Genomic DNA, 20,443 nt, shown 5'->3' on the forward strand with positions numbered 1-20,443 from the left:
CTGGGTCCAGTGGTAGATTGGCCGCAGGCTTACCTTATTGGCCGCAGGCTTACCTTAGTATGCTTTGTTTGGGTTAAGCAGTGACAGCTCTTACAGCTGTTATGCTATTGCGTTGTTGCTGCAGCCGTCACATGAGCTTTTACCTCCAAAGCAGTCTTCACAGGGGCAGCAGCAGCCGCCGCAAAAAGGCCAGCTACCGACCAGCCAACGAAGGCGACGCAATGCGGCATCATCTAGCCGCGTGGAGCCTGGGAACAGCCGGAAAGGGGCAAAGCTACGGCTCAAGGCAACTCAGCAGGTGTGTGCTTCCAATGGTTAATCGCGATATGGTGGACAGCCGTAACGGGCAGTCCACTACTTAGGGTAGGTTGCGTCAAGCACTGGGCGGGCTTCTCGTAGCATCCACAAGCTGGAGCTGTATGGACAGTGCTCCTTGATACTTGTATATCTGGCGATGAGTCTCAAGCCCTCTTATATTACTGGACTGCAAGCGCGCTCTCTGTACATGTTAGTCTTGCACAGTGTGGAAGTCTCCCGTGCGTCTTTCCGTTGCAGCTACGCAACATAGGCCTACATGAGCTGTGCTTGCTGCCTCTCTGTCGGCTGCCTAGATCGCACAGAGCAGGGAATGTCTGCCTGTCTTCAAAATTACAGGAGCAGCGTTGTGCACTGCGAGTAAAGGTCACATTTTTGAGGAATTCCTGTTGTGTCTTGTTTGCTTCGTTCCTTGAGGAACAGCTCTATCGCCGTCAGAGAACCGTCACACTCAGATATGCTTGCTTTGGACGTGTCGCACACTCGATGCTTCCTCGGTTGTTGCGTCGCCGAGGAGCGCTCTTGCACCTTTGTAAAATATTGTGCACCCAGGTATTTGTACACAGCACTTTGTGTTATAGCTTTGTGCTTCATGAAAATCGGCAGCAGCGACTGATGGTGCTTTGTACTCGTGAACTTACGCCAGAGTTTTGCTGCAAACAGTCGCATCTTCATATTTGTTCGGATTAGTCCAAGTATTGTGTTAATGCGCAGAAAACTAGGCAGAAAAACAGCGCTTACAGCAGGATGTTCACAATGCGGGCAGATGGTGAGACGTTGCAGTCGTAGACTAGCTCATTCTGATTTGCTGTTTAGGGCTGTTTTGCGAAAACAGGTAAAAAATCAGGTCAGCGCACAGGACCTGTGGGGTTTAGGATTGTAATATAAAAATGCAGGACATAGAGTGGGCCTTCACGGCTGCCATTGGACACGCTTTCTCTATTGAATGCTGCTCGTTTGCCTCGAGTGCGAAGGAATGAAGCTGCAAGCGCAAGTATGTGGCAATTCGATCTGGTAATAATGACAGCCGGAGCTGTTCAAGATATCATCGAATCTCTAACCAACTTAAAGTGCACTAAAAACAGAAGGAAAAAATCTTTCTACAGGGCCAGTTTGAGATTATGTGAAGCAGCATACCGCTTCACTTGCACCTGCTAACCAGCAAATATCTGCCTCAAAGCTGCATACACCATTGAGCACATTTTCTAAAGGCATGTGACCGGGAAGGTATAGCCGATGTGCAGACCCCACATCTGCCGCTGCCTCAGCTTTTTTTTACGGGCTGATAAAGCCGGCGTTGCGTCCCTGTGGCATTAGTGAACTCCTCAGCATTTGCTCTTGACTGCGTCAGAGGTTGCCACATCGCAACTGTGGCGGGATCTTTGCTGCAGGGACGCTATAGCGAGTTTTCGTTCTGCTCCACTTACACAGCAATTTACCAAAGCCCATAATTGTGTGCCGTCCAGATGCTGAGTGGCCTACCCCGCACTGTGGAGAAAGCAATTCTTACCGTTGGTAAACCTACACGCGTACATATTGGCAGTGAAAAAGGCTGCCTTTCTGTTGAAAGACCAAGAAGACCAAGACGGGTAGTCAAGCAGAGTTCCAATGAGCCTACGCTATCTGTACTAGACTTTCAGTTTACAGTCCCAAGGAACTTACTGTTTAGCATGTGACTCCAGAACTCAACCTGCAAATGCCACATCTCGCGGAAATGCACGTTAATCTACACTAAAGAATAATGTAAAAATCTACTTGGGGTCCCAGCGGCGTTCGAGGTCACTTTTTCAATTGCAGTTACAGAATCCGATCAGCCAGCTTAAGGCCCTCGTTTTGCTGCGAAATTCTAAAAACCTCGAGGTGTTCCGTCATTCAAGTTTGACGGAAAGTCTCAGAAAGCTTTGTAAGGGGCGAACTGCTGCATTCTCCCCGCGTCACTTCCATCTCTGAGCGTCTTTCGAATTCGATATTCATACAGCCAATTGGCTCGTATTAGCGTGCGCGGTGTGTTGTTGCCATATGTTCAATGACACTGTCTCAAGCAATGGCTTTATAACAGGCTGGCAGCGTAAGCAAAGCCGCTGCTCGATGGACAGTGAATGGACGACTGCCCAGTTTATTAGACGGCCCCTCTGGATCATTCCAATTTAGCAACTGCTGGAATAAAACATAATTTTGCCTTTTCCAAGCACTGGAAGAATCAATTTGCCTTGGAAACTCGGCACGAAAGAGAAGCAGCAATGCTTTCCATGCTGACGTGTAACCTTGTAAACTGAACTGCTTGTTGAGCTGGTGTCTTTCTATATGCGGGGAAAAAGTACCCTGTTCCGGCTAACGCCAGGGTATCAACTGGGAAAAATCACAGAATTGGCCATGGTTGGGTTGAAACGATCCCTTCTTTACCCGTTGAAATGAGCCGAAGTAATTTATTCACTTACTTGCTACAAACGGCCACCATCAGCCTGCTATCAGTTCAGATCCTCCCGAACGTCATGAGTGGACTTCAGCAAATGATGCATGCTAATATTTGGAGAGTATTTCGCATTCATTCCGTTCAAGGGTCGAATGAAACGGAACAAACTCGCAGCTGATGTGTCTGGCCTGGTGCTGTTATAGACCCTTTGCTCGGTTTTGAAGCTCCAAAGGGATGACTTTTGCTGCAAAAGGTCAAATTTTATTCACGCTGAACTTAACTTTTGAACTTCTCGAAAGCACTCGCTGTAGCCGAGCTGTCCACGAGCAGCCCCTTTCCCAGTAGGTTTAGCCCCGCGAAGAACACCAATGTTGCTGAGCTTGCTTTTGAGTTAGGCTTCAGAAGAATACAGCAGTGTTTGTAATTGAGGATTTTACGGAGCGAGTAGGCTGGCAGTGAGTGGGATGGCAATGGCAGTCAGTGATGCCAACACTGCTCTACATACAGAGCTGCGGAGATATGAGTCACCTGACCGTATTTTCCCATGAGCCATCTACAGTGACCTGTATGTACTTTTACCTTCTGAAATGGCGGAATCTTGTTGGGCTAGTGGAACATAAAACGGTCAGCTGATCGATAAACGCACCAGTGTAAAGGGTGATATCAGCACATAATGCCAGCAAGTCCGCGAAGAACTGCGCATGTGAACTTTTCAGAGGAGGAACCACAAACTGTATTCAAGGCTTGCAACCCGTATTCCAAATTCGTTGCGCATCTTCCGCGAAACGGCCCTGTGCTCACTGCTCTCTGGCGAGCTTGCCGTGAGAATGCGGTGGCGACCAATTGTGACACACGCAGCGATGGGGGATTGTTTTAGATGAAATTGAGCATTTAAAAGTCAGGAAACTTGAGGTGTAGAACTTGAGCACAAGGCGCAGCGTGTACCGCAGAAATAGAAATCCTGATCTCAGGAAGGCTGCCCTGTAAGGGCGTTTTCAACTTCCGGCTCCGTCGCTCTTGGTAACTTGGTGACCTCACCCAGATGCGAGAAAATAAAGTATAACTGCAACTCAGTTATATTCAACCAGAATGACATCGCTGACCTCGTGCTCTTGCGTAAGCTACATCGAACAATTCGTTTTGCGGGAAGTGATCGAAACCTTCATGTCGAACAGTTCGTTTCGCGGGAAGCGAGCGACTCCTTTTTGTCAACAGGCCTTCCCCTGTCATTGTCGCTTCCACTGCCTGATTGTAGAGTGCGCATAGATTACACTTGTGAAGCTTTGCGAGGCCTCAATTAATACCCTGCAACGCAGAGCCTTGCCCCCCTCTGCATTTCATTTTCAGTGTGGCCACGGAGCTTTCCTCTAAAAGGCTTCGCAGCAACTTGTAGGTCATCTTCGTAAAGCCTGCACCCGTTGGGGTGCTCCCCGCCTTGTCACAGTCTATCTCCTTGCACGTTCGACAGATCCCTCTTGGGATTAGCTCAAATAAGCACGAACGAGAACCACTTGTCCCCTGTGAGCGCGCAACAGCTGCAACAGCCTATACACTCCTAATCGTTGAATCGCACGGCGGCCACGCGCCTGGGTCTTTTCGGTTTTGCTTTGTGCTTTGGGACATGTATGACTGCTCTTCAACAAGCCGTAACTAACCAAGTCACATCGACAGCATTCCGCATGCTTGGCGTCTAAAACTAGTGACAGTATATATCGCTGGCCCTCATCTATGCTCCAAAATAAACAAAGGAAAGTAGCAAACCGCCGATGCTGTGACTGCCCGACACTTGACAATACTTTAGAGAGCAACAGACCTACCGATTTGAGAGAGCACAAAATTTACACCAGCTTTAGCTGTGTCGCTATGCTCCAGTAGCTGCACCAACCGCAGCATCACTTCTGCACCCTCGACGCTAGAGCAATCTGCGCAGGTGCCGATGTTGGGCGCTTCCTTTCGTGGTGAGCGCGTTGCGCTCTAGTAATGGAAAGCCCACTTTAAAATGCAACATAGGCATTTCAGCACGAACATTGCTTCTCGGCGTGGGAGACATATCCTTCAGCTATGGCAGATTGACTAGGGACATTGTGTGCAGTTCGCCGACTCGGCGAAAACACAGTCAACGTGATTTAAAGACTTCCTTGTGCACGAATATAATCGCTGTGAATCATGTAACGGCAGTTCAACTTTGTCAAAGAAGGCTCGAATAAACCAAGCAGATGAGGTAAGTGTGGGCACATATATGCATGCACAGACATACATATATGTATATATTGATATATGTTGAACTACTTCCTTTCAACGACGCATTAGAGGCCTGGTTCCACTGTAGAGAAAATAAACGCCGCACTGCAACGCACCCGCTGAGGGCCTTCAACACTTTAAAATGAACGGAGACGGTCTCTACCTTCCGTTCGAATGCACTAGCGCCGAATGAAACCCCTTCCCTGCTGATAGAGTCGTACCATGCTGATGTTTTTATACACGAACCTGCCGGCGCAAGAGAGGCCCACACTGTGAGTACTTGAAGACGGTGCACACAGGAGTGATATGACGGCTGATGCAGTCTGCATATTGAGTTTCTGTCAATTTTGTCTCCCGGAGGCAAGTACAGGTGAAGGTCGTCCGGAAACCGCTGTTTTTATTTCTTCAAAAGATGTCCACGTCAATGCTGCCATAAGGCTGCGCTTCAAAAGGCGCACTCCCAGGCCCCGCCACAAGACCCCTGCGCCTTCGGTCCTCACCAACTGTGCAACACGCTTAAGGAGCCCCCTCTGCGCATTTGCAAGCCGGGCATTTGCTTGGACACGGGAGTTTACTTCTGACACGGGGGCTACCCCTGTTGGTGCAGCAACGCCGTCTAGCTGCAGGCGTGTCCGTAATACATCAAAAGGATGCGTGATAGCCGAAGCCGTAGCTGCAGCAACTGCTCCACAGCCGAAATTCTGCAGCGCATAGAAGCTGACGCGATCTCTAGAGTCTGCTTCGACGCCGGCCTGAGCCTTTAAGTTAACATACACAATAAAAAATAGACCGGAAAAGGGAAAGTCGCGGCAAATCGTGGCTAGAGTGCCTCGGAACCAATCCAGAGGGCGCTCGTTCCGCAACAGCCGTCCAAACGCCTTTAGCATGCCTTCGGATCCCTAAAAACGTAGTATGGGAAAGGCCAAACCCCACACAGGTCAGGAAAAATGTGACTCAGCGCAATACCTGGTCATAAACTCTTCTAGAGATCTTCCTGTTTTACTTGACACTGTACAGGACAACACTCCGGTGCCAGTGGCTAATGTGAGATGATTGCTTACCAGCGATGACTCTAGTCTGGTTTTCACAATAGAGATGGGGTTAAAAACGGCGACAGCTGCCCCTCGGGCTATACCAGAGATGATCCCCAAGTACCACGCAGGAACAATATTCGGGTCCAGCTGCAATAGGGTAAAAGATCAACAAGGAGTTTCACAATGGGCGTTGCCAACAGTTGTTAGACGCCTCCAGAGGCTTAAGCAACCCAAAATAACGCAACGCGCCGAACGCTCCAAGTGGCCTTGCAACTTAGCTGCTCATCAGATAAATCGGAGGAAGGTTCGAGACAATATTGGTGTGGTCTACTTCGAATGAGCCAAAACACCAGCAGTAGAATCTGCATCTATGACAACGGTCAAAATACCTCCGGTGGTGTGCCAGTCAGCTTCTCCAGCGGCAAAGACTTTAAGAGGGGCGCTACAGTGCTCCACGTTCCCATCATCGGCCCTAGTGCCGCAAAGTAAATACCTGCACCTCAAACAAATCATACACTAAAATAGTTTACAGCCTACGAAAAGTTACACTAGGGCATGGATGCACGAACTCGTGGAGTTGAATTCCGCTTGGAAGCTATGCCCGCAGAAAAGTGCTATGCCATATTCCGAACGGCACAAAGGCAAAATCATAACTCACACGTGGCGCGCTACTTGTCTTTAGACGTACCAGTGCCTGGGGCTATCCTGAGGACGGTTGCGAGCGAGCCCCGCCAAAAGCCTAAGGCCCCATATTCTTTGAATATCGAAGATGCTGCAGTCCTGATTGAAGGCCTAAAGCCTGGAGCGCACTGTTGTTGCTGCAGTCATACGTAAAGAGGCGTAACTCCATTACCACAGACAGACTCCTGAGAATTTGGCGACAGTGGAAGTGGCATCGAGCGAATTGCACCAGCATGAGCATTCGCTATAAACCAGATGACATCGAAATCACGGCCAGCTCAACGGGGACAGGAAGTACCTGGCGGGTCTTAATAATGTCCAGTGGCTGGAGGAAAACACCTGCTGCACAGCTTGAGATTGCCCCATAGAGGCCCATTCGGGCTGACGACGTCTCTCCTCTACTACCGCCGCCAAAAATAGCAGCGCTGTTACCCCTACTGCGCCTGGTAGTGCTATTGTCACTACCGGGAGCCGCAGCCTCGGCCTCCGTTATGCCAGTTGGCCGAGGGTCTGGTCCGCCCATTGCAAGACTGGGCCGAAATGGCCGAGGGCTGATGCGGAGCCTGACAAAGTGCACACTACTGAAAACACGTTGCTGTATACTGAATATCTTGTATGAATTCCCGTATGGGCAGAGAGGACTCCAGAAGCCCAAGCTCTGCTCGTGGCTTCAGTACACCAGAGAACAGCAACACAAATTCAACCCCAGCTCGGCCTGTCTCCTCTGTGTGAAAAAAAAAATTGTTTCAACAAAAGAACTTCACCAGAGACCCAGCGGTTGTAGGGCCTCTCCCACGGAAAAGACGAGGAGGCCCCGGAACGTTATTGGGGGTTTGCTGTCCATGATTCGCATAAAACTGCGGGATCGGACGCTGAAAGCGAGCTGAGCAATTAATATTTGCTGGATGAACTTTCATTACATGTAAATTTGTTATATAATTAGCTCAGAATCATATTCGTAGGGGCGCTAACGTCCTTCATAGGTGTGTTTGCTGTATGTGCTTAATGCTGTACATTTTATGGGCCTCGACGAAACGAAGCACTGAAATTCCAAAGCGCGCAAAAATGAGCGAAAGACAGACTTTAATTGTGAATGAGGTTTTATTATTTTGTTGGAGAGAGGACAAACTGGTTTGGTTGATCATTTAGATCTGGAGTACATTTGGGCCGCTCATCACAAAGCGATCCATGGACCCCAATTTTGCAGTTTGTTCTGTCTCTCTAGACGCCAGATCCTTCGCCATTAATTGCATCTTCAAACAATTTTTAGACACACTACTTATAATGACACCGAAGTGGATGAATTGCCAGCGCACTACTAACTTAGGCGAATGCTCACCCCAACCTTTGTGCGCGCATGAAACAGAACCTTCATGCGCGCATGAAACAGACCTAGCTACACACCTGCAGTTTCGAGTCTTCCGGTGCCTTCTGTCTGCCTAAACCCTGCAGACGCCAGCGCTCACGTCAGAGACCTAACACGAAGCTTCTGGCAAACATTCCTAGAGTTCTTGTTAGGTGGGAAACATATCTACAACAACTGCAAACCACTGTACAGGACATAATGTCTTGCTAGTTGCTGCTACACTAAGCAATGCCTTCGCTCTCCAGCTGATCGCTTCAGAGCCTTAGTACTGCTTTAGAGCCTTAGTATGCCTGACAGCTCCCCATGGCAGGCATGTTGCGCTGTTGCATTGAAAGCACAGTGTAGCTTTCAATATTTTCCAACATGGAACAAATACCCCAAGCTTTCCCCTCATATGCACTTTCTAGATTATGACGCATGGCCTGCGTTCTGGCGAAAATATAGAGGGTGCCCATTGAGCCCTCAAACGATGCCTGCCACAAAAGATAAGGGCTAGACCACACTTGCCAGCGCTCCTGAAGAGACCGTATCTGTCGAATGCTCGTAGTGCAAAGTGTGAACGACGCAGCATCGACAACAGTTGAACCATGCAGTGTTTCCTTCGAGAAAGCTGGCCATCTTACTTGATTATGTGTTCCACTGCATTATGCGCTCCTACGCAGATGGTCTGCAGTAAAGAACGGCCAGGAAAACCACTAGCTAGTGTTGAGATGATTGCTCGCCATAGTCTTTTCCCCAAGATCACATCTGAGCTTTGCACCGGTGCAAGCCTGCTTTCTTAGTGTCGCCTGGGACATAAGCACTATGCCTGTGTCCATACAATTCACAGGCAACTCAGGAACCGAACAGACGTCTACTGAATACAGTGTATGTCAAAGTTCCGGCCTCATCTGATTTCTTGTTTGCCGCTAAAAAATCACACATTCTGCAGCAAAAGAGTCGATACACCGCAAACAAATTCAAATGGCCACTCTTTTGGAAGCCTGTAATCCGTGGGTACCTACAGAAGCAGTTAACTGCAGGAATTTGACAAGAAGTTTGGTATACGGGACGTGAAGTAATGAAAGACCTAAAACATGCGAAATACGAAGCACCATCCCCCCGCATCAATCAGCTGGCTCGCTGGAGGCAGATGCTTGCCAAATAAAGCGTCCGACTAAGTAGCAATTGACGCCTACAAATTCCGCATGCCGCTACGCTAAGAGTCCATCGCCCCTCCAAAGCTGTGTCTATTCATTGCCGTGTACTACTAGAGTCGGGGGAATTCCGAACATCACATACGACAAAACAAACTCCTTCCGCAGCAGATTCCAGACGAAGTTGAGCTTGCTACACAATGGATGAAGTCTTTCTGGACGGCATGCCTGGCTTTCTAGGGTCTGTGATTGGCGCTAACGTGATGTCAGGTCTTGCTGGGGCCTGTTTAGGCAAGGGCAAGGGCTGGAGTTCCTTTGGGGAAACGCTGGAAACCTTGGGCAGTTCTTGGGAATTCGACTTTGCATGTGTCAGTGGCACAGCCAGTGAAGCTTTTGGAGCGCTTTTCGCCAATCTAGAAGGTGCGGATTCTCGGGCTTTTACCGATACTGCTGCTGGTACAGATGGACGGTAATGCTTGGACATGGCAGCGCTTGCCTGTAGCAGCAAGCGCCCCAAAACACAACAACAGCGACAACACGTCATAAAACTTAGCCTTTTATTAATCAACTACTCCTCCCACTCTACACGGAGCAGACTAAGTGAAGTCGCCTACAGCAAAGGCAAGTGGCACGTCCAGCACCTACCTTTTCGCGCAGGCCTTTTGGTAGTTCATTGACCTTTAGAATCACACCCCAGTCATTGACGAAGTCTCCATCCATTGTCACAAAAACTTTTGATCCATCTGCAGTTAGATACTGTGCCCCCGAATCTTCCTTACACGGAAACACAAGTAGAGGGGATCCCTCAGGAGTCAACACTTTGACCCCATCGGGGTTGATGAGGGGAGCAATGACTGATACACTCTGGGAGTCAGCGGCTTTCTGTAAAAATGTCCTACGCTCTTCGTCAGTTGCTCCAGACCACTGATACCCTAGCCACGACCGAACTTTAGAGCTGCAAACAACCGTTAGCAGCACTAGCGTCGTACAAGACAATGCACCGAGTAGGCAACACAACGCAAAGCTCAAGCAAGACAGACCAAGAAAGCAACGCTTTGGCTCTTCTTCTGGTTCTTCTTCGTCACTCTGAGAAGCTTGCTGACCAGGCTCAGCAGTGTTCCCTACAGCTGCTTCGCCTTCTGTGGTCAAATCAGAGCCACCACTGTTTTCAGGAAAAGTTTCTGTGCTCTCGGCGAAAGGTGAGTCGTACGGTATAGTTGGTTGCGCACCATCTGAATGCTCGAAAGGAGGGGAGCTATCCGCTGGAGGAATGAGAGGATTATTATGCGAAACGTTTTGGTCGACTGTGACCCTGTCCTCTGGTTTAAGAAGTTCCGGATGAATTGAAGCACTGGTATCAGCCTGTTCGCCAGCAGTCGAATCTTGCATTCGTTGTTCCGAAAAAGGCGAGTCTGACTCTTCCGGCAATTGTTCCTCCGCCACTGCTCCCACTGAATATTCAGGAGTAGAGTCCACGCTCTGTATAAAACTTTGACCGGATTCCTGAGCCGGATTTTCTGATGAAGTGCCACGTGATATTTCCGGTGCCTTCACATTTTGTCGTCCTACGGTGTGTACCCTGGAAGGAATCCAAGATTCTGCTGGCTCTCCATTTCCCGGCTCGCCCGCAAAGGAATGAGCGCGAATAGCTGCAGAAGAGCTCATCATTGCGTCTAATTCTGCTTCAGAGCCGCTATTTGCACCATCGGCTCCTTCTGCTTCACCTTCTTCATGTGGACATACGGGAACCTTCGAACATACCTTCCGAGCCTCTAGTGACCCTAAGTCACAGCGAGCTGCCAGGCCCGGCACTGTGTACTGATGCACAGTGCGCGAGCTAATCTGGTAAGCCACCGCCCCTGGGTTATCGCGAGGGATGCAATGGGGCGTGCAGTCACTCCACAGCGAATACGGGCTGTACTCACACCAATTTGAAATTGACTTAGAAACAGCATTGGCAAAGTCCCCCATCAGTCCAGTTGCTCCCGTCTCTGCAATGGCTTTGCCTCTGCAGAGACGTGTTTCGAGAAAATGCGCACACCGAAGAGTTGCCTTTGGGCGCAACAGAGCCTCTTTGACGCGGATTTGCCAGGTTGCTTGTCGGACAAGCACAGAGCTCTGGGACTCAGGCTCACCTGGTTCCCCGCTTTCACCAATAGTTTTAGCTCCAACATAATGCGCATCATCGCACGGTGACCACGAAGTCCAGGAAGAGTATGTGCACGACATATCAGGGCACCTGCCTGTGTCGCTACTGGCCTTCTCTGCATTTTGCCTACTGATATTATTCACTGTCGAACTGTCTCCATCATAGGGCAAGAACATCAATGAAAAGGGACTGAAAGAAGCACAGGCAGACGGAAACTGCGCACCAAGCGTTTCACCGTTTTGAGTGAAACGTGGCTCGAAAACCTAAGGAGACACAGCAAAGCACACAATGTGGTAAAAATCACCATGCATTGGTGTGCCGGTCGACATTACTACATAGGGGAACGCAGACTACTATATGTACAGGAACGAAGCGTCTGACAGCACGGACTTGAATGCGGGCTAGTGCTGCCTAGGTCAAACTCTGAAACGCTAACAAACCCACAGAGCGAAAAACTCCATCTGTGGGCATGCAAACAAAGTCAATATCAGAAATGCACGCAGATCTACTCACAGCTCTTATTTCGCAAGTTTGCTTGGCTGTGTTGAACACAGCAAAGATAGAGCCACCCCCTTCACCCAGACGTTCGACAACCTCTTTTCGAGATTTACGGGTGTACGTCTGTTCTAAAAATGCGGCTTCTTCCCTGCTCATGACACCAACGCCTTCCCCCACTGGATCGGAGACATCAGCTGAAGAAATTCTCGCTGTTTCTTCAGGATTCAGCCCCAAGATGAGGGACAACAGTTGCTTTGCTTGTTTTTCGGCATCTGCCGCATCCGCATTTGTTTCTTTCAGTTGGGAAATGACATCACGGTACTGCTTCAGGAGCCGATTCACGTCATTTAATAAAGCCTGGCACATCTGCCAATTCATGGGATTAGCCTCCTCAGAAATTTGGTGTGTTGTGGTTGGCAGTGAGTCTGAAGAAAACTGGCCTTTGGTTGAAGTGTGTGTCTGCAACGCGGGGAGCTGCACACAGCCACGGTTAAGCAACTCAACGCCTGAAAACATCGGGCAAGAAGTGCTGAGAGGAGCTGCTGAGTGAAGTGTTCCTTGGAGACTACCGGTCATACGCACTGAAGATCCTGAACCCTCGGCATCAGCGCCAGACATCTGGGCTGCAGCATGCTCATCAGGCTGCAAGGACTTCAAGACTCCGGAAGCATGTAAAGCAGCTTCCTCTACCACCCTGACGGCCTCAGAGAGGATGTGAATGGCCATAGATGCGCGTTCCCGAGCCTTCTGCACCCGCGACAATGACTGCTTGGCCCTCTGCTGGATGTTGGAAACCACTACGGAGTCACTGAGAGCCCTTTCTAGCATGGAACTAGCAGTGCTTATAGCATCCTTGTACCTGACTGCCTGCAGGGCCATGGTGGAGCGCATGCCACGAGCAACATTCGCGAAGTCCATGCCGAGATCAACCACCAAAAGCGTCAGCTTGTCCATCCCTTCCTTTGTCGTCGGCTGAGTTGCACATTCAGCCACACGTGATACTTTTACACGAGCATATAAACTGCACACCGGATTTCGATTCTGCGGAGGCAACGGGTCTGAACCTGCACGAGGTTCGGAAATTCCCCAAATGCTGTCTTCAAGACGCTTCAAGAGAGAACGAGCGCTTGATAATGCGCATTGAAGAGTAGCTACTGCATCAGTGTCAGAGCAGCGGGCGGAACTTTCATTTTCTCCAGCTGTCAGGGCGCCAATATCTTCAGAATAAATCACTGCACTGCAACGATGGTGGAGTCGACATAAACTAATGCAACTGTACAGACTAAGATGCTCCGGAGACAAGACAGTGGCTTCCCAGCCTGGGTACGCCCCAGCTCGCTCTTGTATCGCTTGATACTGTAGCTGTTCCGTGCGCCTCTCAGCCCAAACACGTTGGTCAATCTCATCCAGTTTGAGCCGACCCTTGCACGCTTCAGTAAAATCTACTTGGGGAATAACTCCAAAGGCAGCCACCACCTCAGGCTCCCGCGCAATTTGCAAACTAGCAGCTTTTAATTCCGTTGGCACTTCAAAAGGGCACGGGAAGGTGTTGCAGGGGCGAGTCTTCATCTGCCCCTTCGACGAATCGCCAGCATGTGCAGCGTTGGCAATCTGTTCTCCCACCATCTCAACGTAGGAGTCAGACCATTGATTTCTTTCAGACAAAGCACTTCGCAACCCATCAATAGCAAACTTTCGTGCTAGACCTGCGTCGGCTGTTTGGACTCCCCCGTTGCACACACGAGAACATTCGCCCCATGACATTTGTTCGGCCGCCTCAACGGCGACAGGGAGGATATCTGAAACCGCTGTTCCAGCTTCCAACTCGGCTTTTACTCGACTCGCCACAAAAGTGGCACCGTTATCATGGCAAAGAAGCTCTGCGAGAAGCGGTGTGTTGCTCGCAGATAGCTGCACTTCTGAGGTGGCTTCTGCTCCTGCACTGCTTACAATGGGAAGCCACGCAAAGGAAGTAACAGCAGCAGCTATTACTATGAGATATGCATAGTTCACTGCGTGCCTCCAAAGGACAGTCCTCGACCAACCCCTAAGAAAGAGCATTGTGTGCAGCTGCAGGATGCACGGAAATTGGCGGCAACAGGCACGGGAACCCTCTCCGTGATCGACATACTGACACTGATGTGGCGGCAGTTGCGTTGTAGCCCATCGCTTCGCGCGTTCTCTCCCGTTCAATACACGGGTAAAGCTCACATATTTCAGGCGCGCGCAACGCAGACCCCAATTGTGCGGTTCTGTAGAAGATTCCCGCTGACGGTGCCGACAGAAGCTCCGCTTACCGTCTTCCTTCGCTAGTCTTGGAGAGAAAGTTGTGGATTCGAGCTTGCTGCTGCTCTTTAGTTTGCGCTCAAGCCCTTCATATGCTCTGTCCCGAGACTGCACCTTGGAGCTTGCGGCCATTTCCCACCAAGGATTCGTCTATTAGTCAATGATGGAGACCAAATTTTCTGTAACGTCCTCCGGATACGCTCACATTGCTACCAAAGACCTAGATACTGGGGCAATCGACCAGCTCACCACACGCAACATCGAGGTCGGCACTCCAAGAAGTCCCGTATCCTCAGGCAAGGCACGTATTGTGGAACCATGCAGTTGAAAATTAAGCAGTTGAAGAATAGATGATTTACTGAGACATACTGTGTGATGTTCTACCCTTATTTCCAGCCGCACATATATCTTGCATGCCCGGTCCATCCAACCAGCCGCAGGCACGGAAAACCCAGCGATAATTTGAGTATGGAGGGCGTTGAATAAAGACTACCGCCAGTCCTTTAAGTCATTGAAAGGCAGAAATATGGCATTTTTCTTGGAACATTGTCAAGGACAGCTACCGCTTTCTGACACTGTCACCGGCGTCGCTCTCTCACTTCATATGAAAGTTCCTACGTCCTCCCAATTAGGTCTGACAGCTTTTGCCAGAAGTACCCTTGAAAAGTTGTTAGTCATGCGCCTGACTCTATTCCTCCCTCAAATGCCAAACATTTGATTATTCCATGCATTGAAAGTAAGAGGGGGCGGCGCCATCGCAGAAATTAATGAGGTGGAAAGGGTAGCTCTTTTTCCTGCAAGTAAATCCAAATAAAGTGACAGATACTCATATGCGTCTTGAAACCTTCATTACAGGCGGATAGTTACTTCTTCACGGTGAGATATGCAGTAGCGAGTCACGTTTTTGCACGGGCCATCAAAACTAGCACACCATGGGGACCAACAAAACCAGTACGCTGTGGGGGAAAATGTACAACTCATGCACAATAAAAGAAGCTTCTGTCAATTGCAGCTTGCTGATCTGTAGAGAACGAATGCACTTTTTTAGTGCTTTCCACGATGAGCTACGCGCTACTACTAACTTGAAGATATCTTGCTTTTATTAGGTCCCACTGACGTGCTCATAATTAGAGTTCTCGTATCCCATCAATTATTCAGGTATGATTAGCCCTTTTCTGTGAAGATTTATGCAGTTTTCCTTCGAATTTCCCGGTGATCTCTTGAGGGGCGCTTCTCACAGTCTACTTGAACTGCATGGAAGCAGCTCAGGTGTTCGTACATACACCTGCGCAGTCTCATGGTGCCGTGCCTCAGTTGAGCCCCAAACCATAATTTCTTTCCGCTAGTGCAAGCGATCTTGCACAGAGGTCTTTGTTAGTTTTAGGGAATTCCTAAAGCAGTCTGACCATGATGGAGAGACGGGAAGAAGCGGGAAAGCGGCTTGCCCGCTTTCTCCCCATGATCGTAGGCTGCTTACACTCCACAGCTCCTCTTATCGCCGAACAATCATCAATTTTCAGGTGATATGCAGCGTCATGGCCATCCTATACACAGTATACTTGCTGGTAAGAGAGAATTTCCTTGTTCAAGAACAAGAGCCAAGTATCATGGATTGCTTCCAGTACCACTGTCTGCCCATGTTTCAATTTGAGGTGCCTCCTGAGTACCGTGACCGCGGGGCCATAGCAATTGGCGCACTTCATTTCTTTGTCGGTGAGGTGCCTGTTGATAAGAGGAGGAGAAGAACTTAAATAATGCCGATCCGCAGCCCATGCTGGAATGGCTATGGTTTTGTGGTCCTTCTACAAGACTTATTCTACCGATCCAGGGCGTGTTCCAGGTAGCTATTACTGAAAGAGCACTGCTAGATTCTTCTTGTCACCGTTTTGGCTTTAGACACTGATGAGTGGCAAAGACAACCTCCTCCTAGTCTCATCACGGAAAGGAAACGTGACGGTACGTTCTCTTTTTATCTACTGCAGATCTTCAGGGAGCAACATTTCGATGTTCAGGAGGAGCAAGATACTGCCACAAATGTTCCAAGTTCAAACCCGATCGGTGTCACCACAGCAGTAACAGCGGCCGTTGTGTACTCAAGATGGACCATTACTGCCCATGGGTTGCCAATGACGTCGGCTTTTTCAATTACAAGTTCTTCTTCCTGACTCTGCTCTACAGTGGTGCAACTTTGATATTTGTATGCTTCACCATGGCTGCTACCGGTAAGTCACATCCTTGCAAACTGTATGGGAACATCGCTCTACTGTATCGCTTCAGTTAGAACGTCCATTGACGACTCCAACATCTCCTTTGAACAAGTTTTCTTTACCTTCCTGGGAACTGCACTGAGCTTCTTTCTGCTTGCGTATGTGCCATCCATCAATCAGTTGCGAAATCAAGCAAGCTTAATGAACAATCTTCAGCATTGTCGTACCATTCTGCATATTCCACCTTGTGTTGATCACCTCAAACTGCACAACGATCGAGTTCTGCGAGAAACGTCGCACTGGTAGACCAAACCCTTATGATGTCGGCGTCGCTGAAAACCTGAAGCAAGCTCTCGTAAGAATGATTTACAAAAGTGCAAGTGAAATGAATTGAACTCTTTTCACAGGGTGATCAACCTCTTCTCTGGCCGATACCCGTTGGTGGACCAAGCGGCGATGGAATCTCATTCCCTCGCAACCGCTAACAGCGTTACAACTTCTGGCCGAATAGACGTGACAAATTGCTGTTTTCCACCAGAATTCTGTCTTTTCAGAAAATCTATTTTCAGTCGCATCCAGTTGTATTCAGATCAGTGAAACGCTTTGGGATAGGATTTAGTAACTTGCAGCTTGCACTGGAAATGATACGCAGTGAAGCAGAGTCTGATATGAAAACATATCTACATGAAAATGTAGAGATTTGCCTGCAATATTCCGAGAACCTCTGTATATCACCAGTTTCGGAACTTTTTGCAGCTTCCCCTGGCAGGGAGCCTTGCATGCAGAAGTGACCCCCTGCCCGCTTGGCTCTGTAGCCTTGGCCCAAGACTGTGGGGATTTTTAAGACACGTACCTTTCCGCGTACAACTAATGCTGAAGAGTGAAGCATGAGAGGATATTAGGACAGGTTGATCGAATCTGATTGCCTTTTTTAACACGTGACCTGTGTGCCCAGCAGGTCAACTGCGCATGAGCTGCAATCGCCGCTGCCGAACCGATAGGCAGAGGGTATATAAAATCTTCCTGTGTTCATGGTGATGCAAATGAAAAGTCATGACAATTATCCCAGTTTGAGGGTCAGTGCTGCTCTGAGGAATCATCTTCAGTGTTGCATCTACACAAAACTTTTTGCAATGCTCGAGTGCTCCAACACAGCACACGATCGCTGACGATGACGGAAATTCCATGGAACACACTTGACTTGTTAGAAGCCTATGAACACAAAATATACTGTCGTGTTCGGCAGACCGGAACATCGGTGTTGTTGAGGTTGCAAAATGGAGAAGATCCTCGAAACGTTTTCACACCATCTGGGCTTCCACGCTGCCCGCCCTATCCCCTATGTTGCAGACTTTCTGATCTTGGCGAGCTTGGGCCTGGTAAATCTGCCTTTTACATAGGAGATTCTCTGCGCTTTCCCGCCAAATTTTTTCCAGGCAAAACTCGCGTAGCTACGGCATTACTTGCGCCTCACATGTTCACGGGAGGCACCAGGCATTACCATCAATTCACAATTAGCGAGGCTGTTTGTTCAGGAATCCCCCTTCTCTTCCAATTCATAAAATTTCTGATGGTTGTTTCTGCTTTAAATGGCCTCTTGTCACTCGGAGTAGTTATCGCCGTCTATTCGAACAGAGCAGCGGACGCACTAACAAGCTGCTCTACATTTAACAATGGTACGCACGTAGCATCAAGTTGTAGCTTTCTGGGCTAGCTAGAACCTATTTTAATACTAGTACACGGTATGATTGTGTACTGCGGCTGATATTTCCATTACTCGTGCCGAATGCACCATCTGCTGTTATATCCAGTTAATAACGACGATTTCTCTGTGCAAGTCCCTGTTCTCTGTCTCACAACAGTGCTCTTTACGGCAGGATGTCTGGATGACAGCGTTTCTGAGTCACACGTTCCCGCTGCTACTCATCTTGTTATGGTGCTGGGCACAGCAATTCTACTGGCAGTTTTATTCCGCCGGCAGGTACCCAATACACTGTGGAGACTTTCAACGGCTGCTACAGAATTATTGGTGGCGCTTCGAAGCTGTTTTCGAATCGCAATATTGGTATTGGCCGGCTGAGCGCTTCCTTTTTGGCTGTATATTTTTAGGAGCATCTTAGGAAGACTGCAGGGGAGCAGGTGTACCAGCTCCGGGATTTCGCACTTCTCTTAGACGGCTTCCCTCCCGATGCAGTAGACGAACAAGAAATAGCCAGCTTTGTGTGCACTTCGCTTCTGGTTAACCAGCCCCCCGAGTCCGTTGTTAAGGTTGTCATCGGCTTTGACACCAAGCACTACGACGAGCATGTGAAACTTTCCGAAAGCCTGAAAGAACGTCTCGATACTCTTAAGGTTGGCCCCAATGAACGCACTTAACGTAGAATTACTAGAGTGCAAGTATTCTTCTGCTGCTTGCCTGTTAGTAAGCTTGGTTAGGCTGAAGAAAGGGAGGTCAAAGCAGGAGCCCACAATTGCAGCTTCCAACATCATGTTACCCAGCAGTGCTTTCTGAGCGCCTAATTTTTTCGATGGTCTCACGTGCTTGCCAAAGCAACCGACGATCAATTCAATCACAATGCATCTACTAATGAATACAACCGTTTACTATGCAGTGCGCAGCAGAAAGGCGAGCTCGCGGAAGAAACCTCCGCAAGTTACCTACGCAAGTTATTAAATCGAGTGGAGCAAGATACCCTAAGGTGATTCAGAGGCGGAGTACCAACTAATCTCCGTCTCGCATCGCCTCCACTATGCTGTTTGAACCTTGCAATTGACAAGGAGCATACGTTCACAGTCCTAGCAGCTCACAGCTGTAGCCACAGGACTTCTCATGCAGTTCCTCCCCTAAATCCTCGCAGGTTGTATCTACGTTTTTTCCTTGCTGAAGGCTGACAATGTAGCAGCTTGATGGTTTTCAGGTGCACTGGGTATGCGGTAGTCGTGTGCAAGTATGCACAAGTAAGCAACATCCTTGTTTTCAATCCAGATGCAACGTTCCGCTAATACTTTCAGAGACAGTCATTGCGCCACTTTTAGCTAAGCTGAGTCAAACTAAACAATGATGCCTCTTTAGGGGGTGCTACTCTCCGTCTGGTTGATTTTTTTTTTCTTGCAGGATCGCAATGAGTGCCTAACGAGGCTACACACGTGGAGATCTATTGTACGGAAATGGACATGTGGCTTGTGCGGGAATAAACTGGCATTTCGTTTTAGAGGCAAATATCCAATAGGTGTACGCATGCCACGGAGAATGATCTCACACTAGGCTCACAGCGTGCACGCTTTATCCAAGCATCCGCGCTGCCAGTATGCCGTAACTTTCTACTTGTGGCTTATGAGGCACTTGCTAGCGAAATCAGGGAGTGGACTGACCGCAAAATCGTGTTACTGTGTTGTGTTGCTGAGGTGGAGCCTGCGCCTCATCCTGAAGATATTGTCTGGGAAAACCTCAGCTTCTCCAGAGCCAAGAGAGTGCTTGTACAGGTAAGTGGAAACGTAAATGACTCCAGATACCTGCAAATTATCCCTTTTGTTATGACCGGCCATGCACTTAGAAATTTCACTAGAAAGAAAAACACTAATCATCGATTATTTGAGCTTCAGGCTCTCCTGTGGGTTGTTGCCCTGGGACTGTGCACTGCCTCCTTCTGCATTGCTGCTATGCTGATCATCCTGAACATCAGCTTGAAAAATAAGGACTTTACGGGGGTCAGGCAACTACCTCTTTCCCCGAAGGGCTAATATAAGCACTTGTAAAACTATTCCGCGATACTTCTACCTTCCTCGTAGACTGCTCGATAAAATTTGCCGCCTTTTCAGCAAAGAAGGTTGCGCATGCCTTTTGCAGACTGGAATTGGCGTGATTAAGCCAGTAGAAGATTTGATAATGTCAATAAACGGTAACGCCATACAAGAAGCTTTAAATGATCCAGTAGGACTCATTTTAGCAAATTACGTGCTTCCATTTGAAAACCAGCTTGCAGTCAAACCCAACTACATTTGACAGTCTTCATTTGCCCATACAAGGTGGCGAAAATCTTAGCCGGATTCACGAAAATTCAAGAAGATACATCAACTCTTCCTGCAGGGGCTGTTAAGCAATACTGATGAAAAGTTC

The 20,443-nt window shown here is 48.8% G+C and overlaps 2 protein-coding genes across 2 annotated transcripts; one reads left to right on the forward strand and one right to left on the reverse strand.

The window, feature by feature from the left end:
• Positions 1 to 9,379: 9,379 nt before the first annotated feature.
• Positions 9,380 to 14,251, reverse strand: ETH_00012250 (uncharacterized protein; the record flags this gene model as incomplete). The annotated part of the gene is made up of 3 exons (XM_013375452.1): positions 9,380 to 9,682; positions 9,832 to 11,598; positions 11,849 to 14,251. 3 exons carry the CDS (start codon positions 14,249 to 14,251, stop codon positions 9,380 to 9,382), a joined length of 4,473 nt encoding a protein of 1,490 aa, XP_013230906.1.
• Positions 14,252 to 18,112: 3,861 nt separating this feature from the next.
• On the forward strand, positions 18,113 to 20,329 carry ETH_00012255 (GTP-binding protein TypA, related, related; the record flags this gene model as incomplete). The annotated part of the gene is made up of 6 exons (XM_013375453.1): positions 18,113 to 18,262; positions 18,436 to 18,678; positions 19,442 to 19,486; positions 19,738 to 19,809; positions 19,930 to 20,034; positions 20,174 to 20,329. The coding sequence occupies 6 exons, from the start codon at positions 18,113 to 18,115 to the stop codon at positions 20,327 to 20,329; spliced, it is 771 nt and encodes a 256-aa protein (XP_013230907.1).
• Between the last annotated feature and the right edge of the window lie 114 nt (positions 20,330 to 20,443).

Source organism: Eimeria tenella, genomic scaffold, assembly GCF_000499545.2.
Source record: "Eimeria tenella Houghton genomic scaffold, Eth_scaff28, whole genome shotgun sequence".
In the NCBI taxonomy this organism is placed as follows: domain Eukaryota; phylum Apicomplexa; class Conoidasida; order Eucoccidiorida; family Eimeriidae; genus Eimeria; species Eimeria tenella.